This window comes from Phoenix dactylifera, chromosome 8 (assembly GCF_051530095.1).
Source record: "Phoenix dactylifera cultivar Ajwa chromosome 8, Ajwa_hap1_PhDact_Kaust_v1.1, whole genome shotgun sequence".
Taxonomy (NCBI): domain Eukaryota; kingdom Viridiplantae; phylum Streptophyta; class Magnoliopsida; order Arecales; family Arecaceae; genus Phoenix; species Phoenix dactylifera.
In genome coordinates, this window is record NC_143197.1 from 19,327,309 (window position 1) to 19,343,829 (window position 16,521).

General features: G+C 39.5%; 1 protein-coding gene across 1 annotated transcript; it reads right to left on the bottom strand.

Moving 5' to 3' along the window:
- Positions 1-3,570: 3,570 nt before the first annotated feature.
- On the bottom strand, positions 3,571-5,235 carry LOC149753006 (uncharacterized). The gene has a single exon (XM_089924930.1). The coding sequence runs from the start codon at positions 5,233-5,235 to the stop codon at positions 3,571-3,573; it is 1,665 nt and encodes a 554-aa protein (XP_089781056.1).
- Positions 5,236-16,521: the final 11,286 nt, after the last annotated feature.

A 16,521-nucleotide genomic window follows, 5' to 3' on the forward strand; every position in this document is an offset into this window, starting at 1 on the left:
AAGACTTAAACTTTATCCTTCCATGACCGTTCCTGCAGAAGTGCCTAGCACCTCGGATTTGGGTTCGAATTCGGGTGCATACCCGTAAACCACCCCTCCCTTTATTTATTTTTTTTTCTTTTTTTTCTTTTCTTTCCTTTTCTTTTTTTTCTTTTCTTTTCTTTTTTTTCTTTCTTTTCTTTTTCCTTCTTCTTTCCTTTTTCTTTTCCCTTCTTCTCCCGACTCCCCTCTTCTTCTTCGGCGAAATAGGGGATCCGCGAGCCCCCGCCCCCTTCTTCTTCCCTCTCGGTCGGGCCCAAGGGCAGCCGCGGTGGCGGGCCCTGACAGCGGCAGGAGGTGGCGGAGCAAGCCCGACCACTCCCGACGGCTGGCGGCGGCGAACAAGGCCAATAGTGGAGCATTCGGCCGACCCATTTTTTGGACCCAAGTTTCCGGTGATCGGCCGGCTCAAAACCCCTATACACCATGGCTAATCACCAAGAGAGGAAGAGGAGAAGGCCTTACTTCAGCCCTGATGAAGGTCCGGCGGCTTTTCTCTCCGATGGCAATGAAGGGAAAGGGTCACCCGTGCTACTCGGCTCTCCCTCTTCCTCTCTCTCTCTCCGGCAATGCGAAGAAGAACCCCCCTCCCCCTGTGCGGCGGCTTTCCTTCGGTGGATTCCAAGGAGAAGGAGAAGGAGAAGGAAGCTCTAAAACAGGGCTCTTCCTTCTTCTTCGGGATGGAAAGAATCCATCCCGTTGCCTCACATGCAACGCACGTGAGGCCAGGTATGGGGATTGGGCCGGTCAAGTGGACCGGGCCCAGTTCCAGGGTTTCACATTCCCCCCTCCTAAAAAAAATTTTGTCCCCGAAATTTGCGTACCTGCAGTTTCAAAAAGTTGAGGGTATTTCTGCTTCATCTCATCTTCTAGTTCCCAGGTAGCTTCTCTTTCTGAATGATGGCTCCACTGCACCTTGACATAAGGTATAACACGATGTCTCAAAACTTGATCTTTTCTGTCCACTATCTGCACTGGATGCTCCTTATATGATAGATTTTCTCTAACTTGTAAGGGCTCAAGCTCTGTGACATTACTTGGGTCTGGTATATATTTTTTCAACATTGAGACATGGAAAACATCGTGTACACCTGCCAGAGAAGGCGGCAGGGCAAGTCTGTAAGCCACCACACCAATTCTTTCTAAGATCTCGAAAGGACCAACAAATCTGGGATTCAATTTTCCTCGAATACCAAATCTTGAGACTCCCTTTGTAGGTGATATTTTAAGAAATACATGGTCACCAACTTGAAATTCTAATTCTCGTTTTCTATTATCCGCATAACTCTTCTGTCTACTTTGTGCAGTCCGAAGGCGATCTCTGATTAGCTGAATTTTCTCAACTGTCTGTTGTACAAGTTCAGGGCCCAACAATCTTCGTTCACCAATATCATCCTAACAAATTGGCGAACGACATTTTCTTCCGTATAAAGCTTCATAAGGCGCCATCTGTATGCTACTCTGATAACTGTTATTATATGCAAATTCTATCAGAGGTAGATGCTCATCTCAAGAACCCTTCATATCTATGACGCAAGCTCTCAATATGTCCTCGAGTATCTGAATAGTCTTCTCAGACTGACCATCGGTCTGAGGGTGAAAGGCAGTACTAAAACACAACTTTGTCCCCAAAGCTTTATGCAAGCTTTTCCAAAATTGTGATACAAATCTAGTATCTCGATCAAAAACAATGGATACTGGAATACCGTGCAGCTTTACAATCTTTTTAATGTATAATTTAGCTAGCCTTTCCAGACCGAACCCAACTTTGAAAGGTAAAAAGTGTGCCGATTTGGTTAGCCTATCCACTATCACCCACACGGCATCATTAGAACTGGGAGTCTTTGGCAGTCCTGTTACAAAGTCCAAGGAAATTTGTTCCCACTTCCATAGTGGAATGTCAAGAGGCTGAAGCGACCCTGCTGGTCTTTGGTGTTCGGCCTTAACCTGCTGACATACTAGACATTGTGCCACGAATTGAGCAATTTTCCTTTTCATGTTGTTCCACCAATAAATTCCTTTAAATCTCTATACATCTTAGTTCCTCCCGGGTGCACTGTATATCCAAACTGATGAGCTTCTTTAAGAATTTTCTGTTTAACTTCCAAATCCATAGGTACACAAATTTTATTCCGATACCTCAAAGATCCATCCTCATATATCCCGAATTCAGATATATCTCCTGCTTCTACTGACTCCCGAATCTTCAATAACTGCTGGTCATTACGCTGAGCTATCTTGATCCTCTTTATGAGTGTCGGCTGAACCTGCATATAATCCAATTGAGTCCCCGAGCCAAGTACTCGGATCTCTAATTCAAGTTTTCTCTCATCTTCCAAAATATGTCGTTGGCTAGTAATCAAAGTGGCTATATTTACTATTGACTTTCTGCTTAAAGCATCTGCAACAACATTAGCTTTTTCAGGGTGATAATTAATCGCTAGATCATAGTCCTTCAACAATTCCAGCCATCTTCTTTGTCTCAAATTCAGTTCCTTCTGGGTAAATATATATTTCAAATTCTTGTGATCTGTAAACACCTCGTATCGTACTCCGTAAAGATGATGTCTCCAAATCTTGAGAGCAAAAATCACAGCTGCTAACTCCAAATCATGAGTAGGATAATTTTGCTCATAAGATTTTAATTATCTAGAGGCATAGGCTACTACTTTACCGTGCTGCATCAAAATACAGCCGAGTCCCTTCCTTGAAGCATCACTATAAATTGTGAATCCATCATCACCTGTAGGTATAGTAAGAATAGGTGCTGTAACCAATCGCCTCTTTAATTCCTGAAAGCCTCATTCACAATCTTCAGTCCATTCAAACTTAACTCCTTTTTGAGTTAAGCGAGTCAAAGGTATAGCTATAGAGAAAAATCCTTCCATAAATCGTCGGTAATAGCCTGCCATTCCTAGAAAGCTGCGAATCTCAGAAATATTTGTTGGCCTGTTCCATTGCACTACAGCTTCCACTTTTGCTGGATCCATAGAAATCCCATCTCCGGATATGATATGCCCCAAAAAAAAAGATATCTCATTCAACCAAAACTCACACTTCTTTAATTTAGCATAGAGCTTCTCCCTCCTTAAGAGTTGAAGTACGCTTCGTAAATGTTCCTCATGTTCTTCTTTTCCTTTTGAATAAATTAAAATGTCATCAATGAACACCACCACAAATCGATCTAGAAAGGATTTAAATATTCTGTTCATTAAGTCCATAAAAGCTGCTGGGGCATTCGTCAATCCAAAAGGCATCACCAAGAATTCATAACGTCCATAATGAGTTCTGAATGCAGTCTTGGGTACATCTTCCGCTTTGATCTTTAGCTGATGATATCCTGTGCGGAGATCAATCTTAGAGAAAACATGTGCACCTTGCAACTGGTCAAATAAATTATCTATTCGAGGCAAAGGGTACTTGTTCTTTATAGTGACTTTATTCAATTCTCTATAGTCAATGCAGAGTCTCATGCTTCCATCTTTCTTTTTCACAAAGAGCACTGGAGCTCCCCAAAGGTGACACACTAGGTCATATAAAATCCTTGTCTAGTAAATCTTGCAACTGATCTTTCAATTCTTTTAATTCAGCTGGGGCCATTTGATAAGGAGCTTTAGAAATCAGACCTAAACTAGGTACAAGATCAATAGTGAATTCAATTTCTCTGTCCGGTGGCAATCCTGATAACTCCTCGGAAAAGACGTCCGAAAATTCATTCACTATAGGAATATCCTCTATCTTTAGTTCATCTTGTTGTATATCAATTACTGAGACCAGATAACCTGTGCATCCTTTCCTTAACATTCGTCCAGCTTGCAAAGCCGAGATAATATGAGGAAAAGCAGTTCTTTGGTTCCCATAGAAACTGAATGCCGGTTCCTCCGAAATTTGGAAGTTTACCTTCTTGCCATGACAGTCTACTGAGGCATGATAGGTAGCAAGCCAATTCATCCCTAGAATGACATCAAAATCCTGCATATCAAGTACAATCAGATCCACTAGTAACTCCCTATCTATTATTTCAAGTTTACATGACTTGCATATAACATCAGTGCTCAACATACCGCCTACTGGTGTCTCCACATAGAACTTAGCGGTCATGGATTCACACAATATGTCATGTGTTTTGACAAAGTTTGAGGATATGAATGAATGTGTGGCACCAGGATCAAATAAGACATAAGCATAAATATCAGATACAGGAATAGTACCTGTCACCACTGCATTAAAAGCTTGTACATCTTGCTGTGTAAGTGCAAATACCCTTCCTTGAGTCTTTGGCCTCTGGCTTCTTTCTATTGCCTGCGTAGATTTATTCTCGTTTCTTTGTGAGCAGTCTGCAATTTTATGACCTTTCTGTCCGCAATGAAAACAAGAACCTGTAACCCAGGGACAATTTGCAAATTCATGATTACCGCCACATCTTGAACACTTCCCACTCTCATTTTTGAGATTTCTATCTTTATTTGGTTTCTGAGCTAGATTCTTGAAATTCTTGTTTCCCCCTTTAAATTCAGCAGGTCTGTTTCTTTTCTTTTGGTTTCTTTCCCTTTCAGCAAAAGCTTCGTTGACTTCCCTTTCAGTGATTAAAGCTTTATTGACCACAGCTGCATAGGTAGTCAACTCATAGGGTACTACTTGCTTCCTAATTTCAGTCTTCAATCCCATCTCAAACTTGTGCACTCGGTCTTGCTCATCCTCTACCAATTTCGGAACAAATTTGGCTAGTTCTGTGAATTTGGCTTCATATTCGGGCACTGTCATGCCCCTTTGCTTCAAATGGATAAATTCTTGTTCCTTCTGTGTTCTTACACTCCGAGGAAAATATTTATCATAGAATGCTTTTCGAAATTTATCCCAAGTGAGAGGTTCCCCATCATGCTCAAATTTATGTTCCGACATCTGCCACCAATTAAATGCTTCTCCCTGCAACATGTATGATGCAAACAGAAGTTTTTCATCGTCCTGGCATCTTAAGATAGCAAATGCTTTTTCCATCTCTGTAAGCCAATTGTCTACTTCCAAAGGTTCTGTAGTCCCCTGAAAAGCTGGAGGAGCCAGCCTCTTAAATTCAGCTATGCTGCTACGATATTCACACTGTTTCCCTCGTCCTTGCTGTGGCTGTGTTTGGAGCAACTGCGCTTGTTGTTGGAGCAACTGCTGTTGCATTTGCATAAGGCCCACTATGGTCTGCATAACCTGGACTAAGCCCGGTTCCTGTCCTGTTTGAGGGCTCACGACTCCCTCCTACTGAGGGATACTCGTAGCCCGTTGGGGTGTGCTGCCAGCATGCCGGTTCGGTGTCTCATTCGTAGCACCAATAGTAGTCTTTTTCGCCCGACGTTGAGGCATCCTGACCTATATGCATCAAATAACAGCAGATTCATAAAAAGAAAGCTCACCGAATTAAAATAAATTTTTTTTTATAAGAATAATCATCACATTCTTCACACCTAACGTCCCAATGTCCCTAGTGTCTACCCACCTATACTCATATCGGGTATGATTCTTTGTCTTAGATTCTATCCATGTCCGCTCTGATACCACTTAAGTTGTCACGCCCCCGGCCCGAGATCGCGAGCCGGGGGTCGCACCAACCGCAGCACACCCGTAGAAAACTCTCCCCACGAGCATGCAAGGCATCTAAACCAAAACACCTCAATTATGTAATTCTAAAATAATTTAACTGAATAAATGCAATCTTATTCCATTGACTAACTCAAGTCATAAGGTCTCACAAGTCTAAATACGCAGCGGAATAATCATTTACCAACATGCAGAAACCTAGTTCTTAAAATAACAAAAGTCTACCAATCATAATAAATGTCCATAATAACAAATCAACTTAAATAACCCTAATCTAAGATAACTTGTGCCACAATCCTTCTAGTCGCTCTTCCATTTTGAATCCCCAATAGACTAGTTCTCGAAATCTGTAAAACAACAAGAGATGGTATAAGCTAGACAACCCAGTAAGTAATGAACACTCTAGCTAGATAAATCAAGCAATAATATGTGGAAAATAAATAAATATGCAGTTCCAAAGTATAAGTCAAATATTTCTTAAATTCATAAGATTCTTTTCACGTTTTCAAGATTCTTTCACATATTCAATTCATCTTGTCAATCCTGGACTATGACCACATGTTCCCTGTGGCAGGGTCATCAACACCGGCTAATCTTCTTGCAGTGAGTCCTTCAGGACAGTCAATTGCCAACGTATCTGCCCCCATTGGCGGGGTCCTCAACATAGCCAGGTCGAAGTTCAATTAGTTCTCAATTTCATATTTCAGTCGTGAAAACATGCAATGTCAAAATCAAATACCGTTCATATCTTAATTTCTTTCAATATGTTAGATTCAACTCAACAACCAGGAACTATGACCACATGTTCCCTGTAGCAGGATCATATCACCGACTATTCTTCTTGCGGTACCAATGTATTAGCCCCCATTGGTAGGGTCCTCAACATAGCCCAACTGCAAGTCTAAATCTATTTCAGGTCATTATCTTTTCTTACATTATGTTCAGTGTTTCAAGCCGAAGAGTACAATGTCAGAGCAAGTAAATACAATTCAAATCTAAAGCAAATACGTTCAATCAGAGCCATACAATATTCTAAAAATATTCATATAATCTATGCATCAAATTCGAAATCACAAATAATTCGATTCGTAAAACAGATATTTAGTTTGCCGATAAATCTAGTAAAGAGGTTACATCACTTACTTTATGAACGCGATTCGCAACAAATCCAATTAATTCCGCAAATCCCTCGCAGAACCTAATATTCAAAAATCATATTCTTCTTTTAAAATTCATCACAATATATGTATACAAAGACTTAAACTTTAATATCCTTCCATGACCGTTCCTGCAGAGGTGCCTAGCACCTCGGGTTTGGGTTCGGATTCGGGTGCATACCCATAAACCACCCCTCCCTTTATTTTTTTTTTCTTTCTTTTCTTTTTCTTTCTTTTCTTTTCTTTCCTTTTCTTTTTTTTTCTTTTCTTTCTTTTTTTTTCTTTTTTTTTCTTTTTCCTTCTTCTTTCCTTTTTCTTTTTCCTTCTTCTTTTCCCGCCCCCTTCTTCTTCCCTCTCGGTCGGGCCCAAGAGCGGCCGCGGTGGCCGGCCTGACAGCGGCAGGAGGTGGCGGAGGAAGCCCGACCACTCCCGGCGGCTGGCGGCGGCGAACAAGGCTGACAGTGGAGCATTCGGCCGACCCATTTTTTGGACCCAAGTTTCCGGCGATCGGCCGGCTCAAAACCCCCATACACCATGGCTAATCACCAAGAGAGGAAGAGGAGAAGGCCTTACCTCAGCCCCGATGAAGGTCCGGTGGCTTTTCTCTCCGGCGGCGATGAAGGGAAAGGGTCACCCGTGCTACTCGGCTCTCCCTCTTCCTCTCTATCTCTCCGGCAATGCGAAGAAGAACCCCCCTCCCCCTGTGCGGAGGCTCTCCTTTGGTGGATTCCAAGGAGAAGGAGAAGGAGAAGGAAGCCCTAAAACAGGGCTCTTCCTTCTTCTTCGGGATGGAAAGAATCCATCTCGTTGCCTCACGTGCAACGCACGTGAGGCCAGGTATGGGGACTGGGCCGGTCAAGTGGACCAGGCCCAGTTCCAGGGTTTCACAGATAAGCTCTGAGTTAAAGCCACTGAGAGACAATCTCGAGTGTGAGTCTCAGATAACGTACGGCCTGAGCTCGATCTCCTCTTTCTATAAGAGAATGGGCACTAAGGTATGACGTGAAGACCTGATGGCTGCACGCGGAGGCTCTCAGATTCAAGATTTAAACAAAGAAAGTCTGGCCCGCTATGTTGTTTCTTTATCAAGCTAGTATTCGAATCAGTCTCTCATTCATCTAGACTTTGTTGGGATCCCGTCAAGTTGTGGCCCACATTGATAAATAGCATCAATATGGTCCAAGTAGGAGAATGTTGGATCTGTTGGGTTTTGACCCACATGACCACATCGTGGTCAGTTACGATTCCGTGAGAAGTGGAAGCATTATCCTTGATGGTAGGATAACATAACGGGTCTCACCCTCTGCCTATATAGAAAACACGGCATCGGTCTCCATCACCGGGTGTTTTGAACAGGGGCTAAGAGGGAGAAACAAAGGAAGCTTTGATCGTTCAGATTATCATGGACTCAGGTATGCTTCCTTTCAAGATTGGTTCTATCATGATCCTATTTAAGATGGTTTTTAACATGTGGTATCAGAGCCTGGTTCATCCTAGAACCAGATCACAATGAAAGGGTAGATCACAGTGGACAAGGCAATGGTCGTTTTGGCACCATAGAGGCGATCTCATCATCGCCATCTTGACCGGCCGTCACTGGGACGCCGGGATATTGCGCCGAGAGCCGACCATTGCATTGTCCCTGAATGGGTTTTTAATGATATCATACAACCCAAACCGGATCCATGGATTTGAGAAACAACCCCACTCGGGGTTTGACCCTGCTGACGCCGGATCTGGCTGGCATATGCCGCTGTGAGCCATCAGAGGATCCGGCGTAGCCGCCGGCCATGGTCTCCCTTCCACTCTTAAAAAAAAAAAAAGGGAAAACTTACCGGATGATCGCCGTCTTCCTCTGTATTCCTGCGGGTGACGCCGTCGGGCGGCGTTTCGTCCGGCGTCGGGCCCATCCCGGTGGCGCCGTCGGGCGGCACTTCGTCCGGCGGCATGATCGCCGCCCGCTGCTCCTAAGAGCCAACGGGTTGGGTTCGGCGGAACCCCAACCCGCCGGCGTTGCCCTGCTGGCGTGCGACCGCCGGTGGGCTCGCCATCGGGCGGCGAGTCCACCGGAAGGAGGCGGCGCGCTCGTCGCCCGGCGACCGGAGGCTGGCGGGCTAGGTTCGGCGGAACCCTAGCCCGCCGCTAAAAGAGGAGGAAGACGGGTCGATCCCGACCCGTCTTCAGTTCTTTTAAAAAAAAATATTAATTTAGGCAAAACAGGTTCAGGTTTTTGGGTTTCGATCCGAACCCGAGTTCGTTTGGCCAATAAAAGGGAATTTTTGTTTAAGCCCCTCTGCATAGTTTATTTGTGCAAACAGTCCTTCCAGGGCTGTTAGAAGGACGAATTATTTTCATTTCAGTCCCTATTAAATGTTAAACTTATGCATACAGTCCTTCCAGGGCTGTTAAAGAAAGAAAATGTTTCTGTTAAATCCCTGTGAAATATTTTATTTATAGTGAAGTCCTTAGAGGGCTGTTAAAAGATGAAATTATTTCTGTTAAGCCCCTGTGCAACATTTTATTTATGCTGACATCCTTCCAGGGCTATAAGAAACAAAATATTTTGATTTAGTCCCTGTAAAACATATCACTTATTTAGAGGTCCTCAAAATATGTTAATTTAGTCCCTATAAAACATATTATTTATGCAGAGGTCCTTGTAGGGTAATGTGATTAAAAAAAAAATTGTCATTTATTTTACATTTTAGTATACTTGAGCATGATATGACATATGTACTGATTATGTAGATTAGTAAAATATTAAATACATGTTTTATTTTAATTTGTCATATTATGAATTGTCAATTATGTGCAATGTCATTATTTTAATTTGATGTCTATATTATGTAATGGTTTGGTAGTTACCAAAGTAACCCAACTAGAATGTTTAATAGACATTAAGTCATCAAATACTCTAATCCCAGGTATTAAGATAATGACTTTGCAAATTATGACTTACAGTTTTTCAATCATGAGATATTATGGATTGGCCCAAAGGTGCACCACTTTCAAATGATTGATTTGCTGAGTTAGGATAATTAATGAGTATCCTTGATTTAATAGGTATTGGATGCTCAAAGGCAACAGACCTATTTGAATTTTGGACCTATATCATTAATTATTCCTAGGTGAATTGGGAATCACCATAATAGTAATTTAGTGTTTCATAATTACAACCCAAAGGTGTATTATGGTAATACTGTTTATGTTATTCATCATTATTGCTAACTCAAAGTGTTAATGTTGTAAGCATTTTCTTATTGTTAATTTTCTTATTGCATCATATTGATGGATATTTAATTACTACTCATATTCAAAAACCAACACCCACTAAAGGATAAGATTTTATAACTATTAAAGGATAAAGATAGCTACTGTAGAAGGAATAACTAAGTAGAATAAAACTAAAAATAGAATCCTAGTATAAGTAGGATAATCAATGATTCTCAATACTCCCCCTCATTGTAAAGTTCATGCTGACTACATTGAATTTGTCAATGTTGGGAAATGCCACGACAGCCTTTGCCATTATTGCCGCAATAACAGTAATATGTAATAACTTGTCAAATCAATAATTGAATAATAGAACTCCTTCATTGGTTCAAATAATAACTCCTTTGCCAACTCGTTCTTTTTTATGCATATATCAAAATCGACATGTTCTCTAATACTTCTTTTCAGCATTGGCTTTACAGTTACAATGTCAAGATACCTGGCGTCTAGCTTATCCAAATGAGTATCAGTTTGCCAGTTACAATTGCTGCTTACCAAAGCACTGGCCGTTACCTGTACACCTGTAAAATCAGTAGAAAAGCTTTGGTTATATTGATATACGTCCACTTGAGCAGCTTCAAGTAGCTGCATACATTGGCTTTTACGCATTAACTCAAATCCTCATGCATAGAGTCTTCTAATAGCTCGAACTTTGGAGTAGCTTCAAAATCAATTGATATACTAAAAATCTTGTCTAGTACTAAGTCGTAACATGAATCATCTCCACCAAGCATATCTTCTTCCTGCTTGATCTCTGAACCTACTTCAAGATTAGTCAGTTTTTTAACCTCATGGCTGACTAAATCTCCATAAGAATACCCATATCTTGGATAACTTTGATACAAAACTCTTCTGCATTATTTGATTCCTTAGTATGGATCTCTACGAATGGATCAACTGTAGCATCCTTTGACTCTTCCTGAGCAATTTCAATCATGATCTCTTTTGAACTTGATGCAACATCCATGTGATCAAGCTCCTCTTGTTCCAAATTTTCTTCTGGACCTGATTGACCCTCAGGCTAAACAATTTTGCTATGCTCCGAGTCTTCAAAACTTGAACCAATATCTAATTGATCAAGCTTCACCTGATTCAAATCTTGAAGTATGTTATAACTCATATGAGCCAGTATAGCATGCTGGCTATCAAGACAACTAGAATCACCAATAGTAGTTGTTAGAGCCCAACTACCAGTTTCCTTCTCTTCCCCTTGCTTTGAAGTAGAAAATAGAACATTAGATTATTTGAGCTTCATATTGCAATCTTAAATTTCGTGGCCAAACTTTTTACGCCTATAACAATACCCCTTGAATTTGTAATTTTTCTTCTGATATTTATCCTTCTCAAATTCTCTGACTGACCTTTTTTTTTAGTTTTTAAACTTGTTATTCTGCTTCTTATTTTTGTTTTTACTTCCAAGAAATAGGACCTCATCTTTTTGAGGGGATATAGCCAAACCAGCATCTAAGTATTAAGAGATTCTTGATTAATAAATATATTTTCTAACTCTGCTAATGTAGGTTGAGCCCATCTAGAATTAGCAAGCATACTATTTATTCAAACCACGAACTAACAGTCTATGCTGTTTATTTTCATCATAACAAGAATTTGGAACAAACATACCAAGCTCATCAAATAATTTTTTTAATAAAATATTGGGAGATTGAAATATTATCTTATTTAATAGCACCGATCTCATTCTCCAAAAAATTGATGCCGAGCCTTATTAGACTTCAAGTGGAGAGGAGCAAGAATATCCCAAGCTATTTTCGGCTTATCTATATCTTGAAAATATTGATGATTTTCTTCATCCATATTAGTCATGAGAATAAACATAGCATTTCCAACTTTGATCTCCCATTCTTTTCTTGCTTTAACATTGTCAAGAGTTTCTGGTGCCTTCACCATATTTGTCTCATTCACAATCTTCCATAAATCTTGCCCGATCAAATAAGCTTTGATGCAGGCCTTCCAATACACATAATTAGTGTTGTTCAATTTTTTGATCCTAATGCTACAGATGGTAGTAGCTTCAGTGATGATAATTCACTTTTTGAATCACCAAACAAGAGTCCATATGCTTGCACCACTGCACAGTGAATTACTGGAAACTCTTTGACCGCGCCGAACTAAAAATATATGAACAACCAATCTCCAAGCCTATGGCTCTGATACCATGTAGAACGGCACACTACGTGGAGTAGATTGATTGTACTAGCCCAAAATCTAAAATAAACACCAAATAAAAAACAGAAACAGGTGCTAGAAGAAAAATAAGAGAGAAAAAAATATTTTATTAAAAAATTGTGCCATATAAAAAGGCTCTCTTTCGCTCCTCTCTAAGAAGAACAACTCTCACTCTCTTCCTTTTCTCATGCCACACTAAAGAAGACACCAAAGATCCCTTTAAATAGAGCATCATATGGTTGGGATGTTTGATTCCTACTCAAATTCAAAAACTAACACCCATTAAAAGATAAGACTTCGTAACTACTAAAGGCCAAGAATAACTATTCTAGAAGGGATAACTAAGTAGAATAAAACTATGAATAGAATCCTAGTATAAGTAGGATAAACAATGACTCTCGACAAGGAGTAGAGGGGTGAGGTTAAATAAATTAGAAGGGGAATGAATCTCCAATGTCAATTTGGAACCTCTCCATCCATGCATCCATGTCATCCTTGGTCCGGCATTGGTGAGGAGAGGGGCAGGATGCGAGATAGAGGAAGCAAAGGTTGGACACAAGCAAGGATATCGAGGGGTGGGAGGCAAGAAGGGTTAGTGGTAGAGGAGGAGAGGGGGAGGGAGTGGTCATGGTACCAGCAAGGGCAGGGGGCAAGATGCTGGAGGGATAGAGCCCGAGCAGAACAGGAGGATTGCATTGGCAAGGGAAAAACCAAGGGCAGGGTGTTGCATGTGGAGGCATCGGTAGAGGGGAGTTATAGAGAGCACGACCGGCAAGGTTGCAGCTTGCATGGCTACTAATTTGCTGCTAACAGTCAAACAGCTCCTAAGTGTTGATAGAATACTAGATACTCCAAGAGATATGGGCGTAGTTCGATTGCATGCATTTGAGAACTGTAAGAACCTGAGTACTCAATAATTTGATGTCCTTACCTTATATTTGGTGCTATTGTAATATGTTGGCCACTTGATTCCATTTGTGAATTTCCAAGATCTATCATGATATGATTCATGAAACCACAAACCTTTGTATGCATTAGTTTTCAATCTAGCAAACCTACCATTAGCCTTCTTTGTTGCAACAACTACTGTCGAGAGAGCTTTTCAAACAATTAATGTTGTGAAAAATTGACCGATATTCAAATGAGACCAATGGATGAATGATTGTTTAGTCACTCATATTGAGAATTAAGTGATTATGCAACACATCTATAATATGAAGATGTGTCATGGGCAATTATGATTAGTTTTGATACAATTTAATAATATTTTATGCTGAAAAATTATATTGATTTAATATTTTTAATATGTTCTTATATATATTTTAGTTTAAGCTGAGTTGAATGTGTCAGTCCTAGCATTTGACCCTCCCAGTGTAAATATTCTAGCTCTGCCTCTAGTTCTAGCTCTGGAAGATTTTTTTTTTTCTTCATGATTATATTTACTAGTCATGGCTAATTTAGAAAAATTGTAAAATCTTTTAATTGGATGAAGAATATGACATGAATTTTGTAAGGGTGGATCTCATTAGCATAAATAGAGAATTGTAATCAATTCTATCATGGAATCAATGAAAGAAAAAGAGAACTTAAAATCCTACTTTTGAAATTCTCTTATTTTTTCAAAAGGGGACTTAGAACCCCCCCCAACCCCCCCCCCCCCGCCGAGTTTCGACATTCTCTTATTTTCTATTATTCTTTTAATAGATCCAAGTTGAGCAGGTTGAAGGAAATCCTCTTTTCTCCTTGGTTGGGGTTGGACATATAGGATGCAAGCAATAAGTTCAATGGCTCTACTTTTCTTTTATCAAGAAGTATTTTTTTATTAAATAGTGCTTTTTTTCTATCTTTGAAAATAAGTATCAATATAAGTAGCTAAAATTGGATCAGATACTAGCATATTCATATCTATATTGGTTTTATTTGACGAATACAGATACAGATACAAATATTAGTTGGATGTACAAATTTATATTCATATTTGTTTTAAACAGATACGGATACAAATTGGATACCAATAGTATGGATATCAATACAGATATAAATCTGACAACTAAACTTTATGGCCACAAAATCAAAGATATTACTAAGTAAATGATAAATCAAGTTAACAGTATATTAATATGGTCATTTATTTTTCTTAAATATTCATGAGTGCAGTATAGAATTAAATAGAGTTACAAATAGAATCGAATATTCGAATATAGACCGGATAGTTGTCTATCTATATTCATATCCATCTTTTTTTGACAGGTATGGATACAGATACAGATATTAGTAGGATGCTCAAATTTCTATCCATAGATAGATTTAGATACAAAAACGGATCTAAATAGATATTATCCAATCTACTTTCACCCCTATATATAAGGTATATGTATTATAGTTGGAAGTGATGGGAGATGTAGTGTTCAGTCTTCTAAGTTGAATGTATTTAATGTTGGTGTCTTTTAGGCTGACTAGAGTAAATACTTTTTATTTCCAATGTAAGTCCATTATTAAGGTAATTGCTTAGGAGTCTATATAAAGGAGTTGTAAGGGACATGTGAGGAACACAATTGAATTAATCTATAACAAATTTTCTAGATAGAACTCAGTTCTTTTCTTTACAAGGTTTTTCCCTTGATTTCCTTCAAGAAATCTGGGCACCAATGGTGTTTGGAGTATCTTTAAAGTGATCAATTCACTTTTCTTACTCTGATTTACTTTAGAAGTATACTTGAATTTCTTTAAAATTAGAATTTTCTTGCATCATTATGTTTTGCTGAATCTTTACGCAGATTGTTGGCAATTTCAAAATCTACCGCATATTTTGTCAGATATTGCAGAAATGGTTAAACTCAGGAAAAAATTGTTTGTTTACTTGTTGTGCGTACAACGGTGTTATCTCTATTTCTCATGATGTGGAAGTCCATTGTCAGTGCAAACTCCGGCAGGGACCTAATTCAGGCATGAAAGTTTGAGATAGAATTGATTGGCAATGTGTTTTTCCATAAGCACCTACTCAATTCAAGAATTGATTCAGTGATTTCTGTAGTTTTGGAAAGATTTTACCCTGATAACGAAGGTCTGAATTTAAGTCCAGGAATCAGAACTCGACAAAATATCTACGAATACGACATGCACGGGCTATTAGCTTGGAACTCTTTATGGAAGTTTCTGTATGTTTCCCGCAGAGCCTTTAATAAGAAATCTTTGGACGGAACATATCAGTAAAGTTGGTCGATAGGATGAACATATAATGACTAGCCAACTTAATTGCCTTCAAATCAAAATTCAGACAAATAATGGGTTAAGCTGAAACTTGACCTACATTAATTTTGTTTAAAATGTTCGAGCCTAGGAACATATTGGCTTAGCCTAAACATGGTTTATGATTTTTCTTCTTACAGGACCACATATACATCTAAAATTGGATCAGTGCACTTCCAGCTAAAATAAATTGACACATGGCCACTCAGCCCAGCGTCATATAGACAACCATGAGAGGAAGGTCAACAGTATGGTGCATGAGGATTTCAATTTATGCAGTCCATCATATGAGGCCATTGGTAGTTTGGTACAATAGTTAAAAAAGCTTAAGCTGACGAGCACAATAGTGCAGGTTCAAATCCCGCGGCAGCAAATGCCAAAATCTTATTGTCTCCTGTCCATCCCTCCCACAACCCAGGATTGCTGAGACCGTAACTAAGTAATTGAGACCTGTTACATGGACAATACTTAGAAACAGGAATACCATAAATCAACTTTTAAAATGTACTTAAATCACAATTTTTGGGATATTATGTTGGTGGCTTCCCTAAGTGCATTGAGTTTCTTTCCTCACTGTGATGCCACTTCAAGCCAGTTTAGAGCAGGTCTATCCACCAAAGAGCTTGTGCAGGCATCCAATGAAGCTTGAAAACTACAAAGGATCGCTGGGATATCCCTTGCAAGAAAAGTTGCAGTCCGTATAATTTAAAGGCAACATCATGTTAATATTGTAAAATCATCAAATAATGGTAAACAAATAAATTCATGGAAACTTGGTACAAAAACAAAATTAATTATGATTGTCGAATAGTATATGTTGGATGTCCATTTGATTAATGAACAAAGAACGCAAAAGACTATCATGAAATTAACAGTAAATATCTACCACCATGTTCCAAAGCCAGTTTCCAATGCTAAGGTCCTTGCCCAGTTAAGAATGCAATAGAAAACACACTATAAAGAGTGTTCATGATGTTTCAAACCATTGGTATGGAAAACAATCAGGTCTTCCACATTGCCACCAGTCAAA

Coding starts and splice junctions, on each gene's coding strand:
- LOC149753006 (XM_089924930.1), bottom strand. CDS start 5,235: ATGCAGACCATAGTGGGCCTTATGCAAATGCAACAGCAGTTGCTCCAA.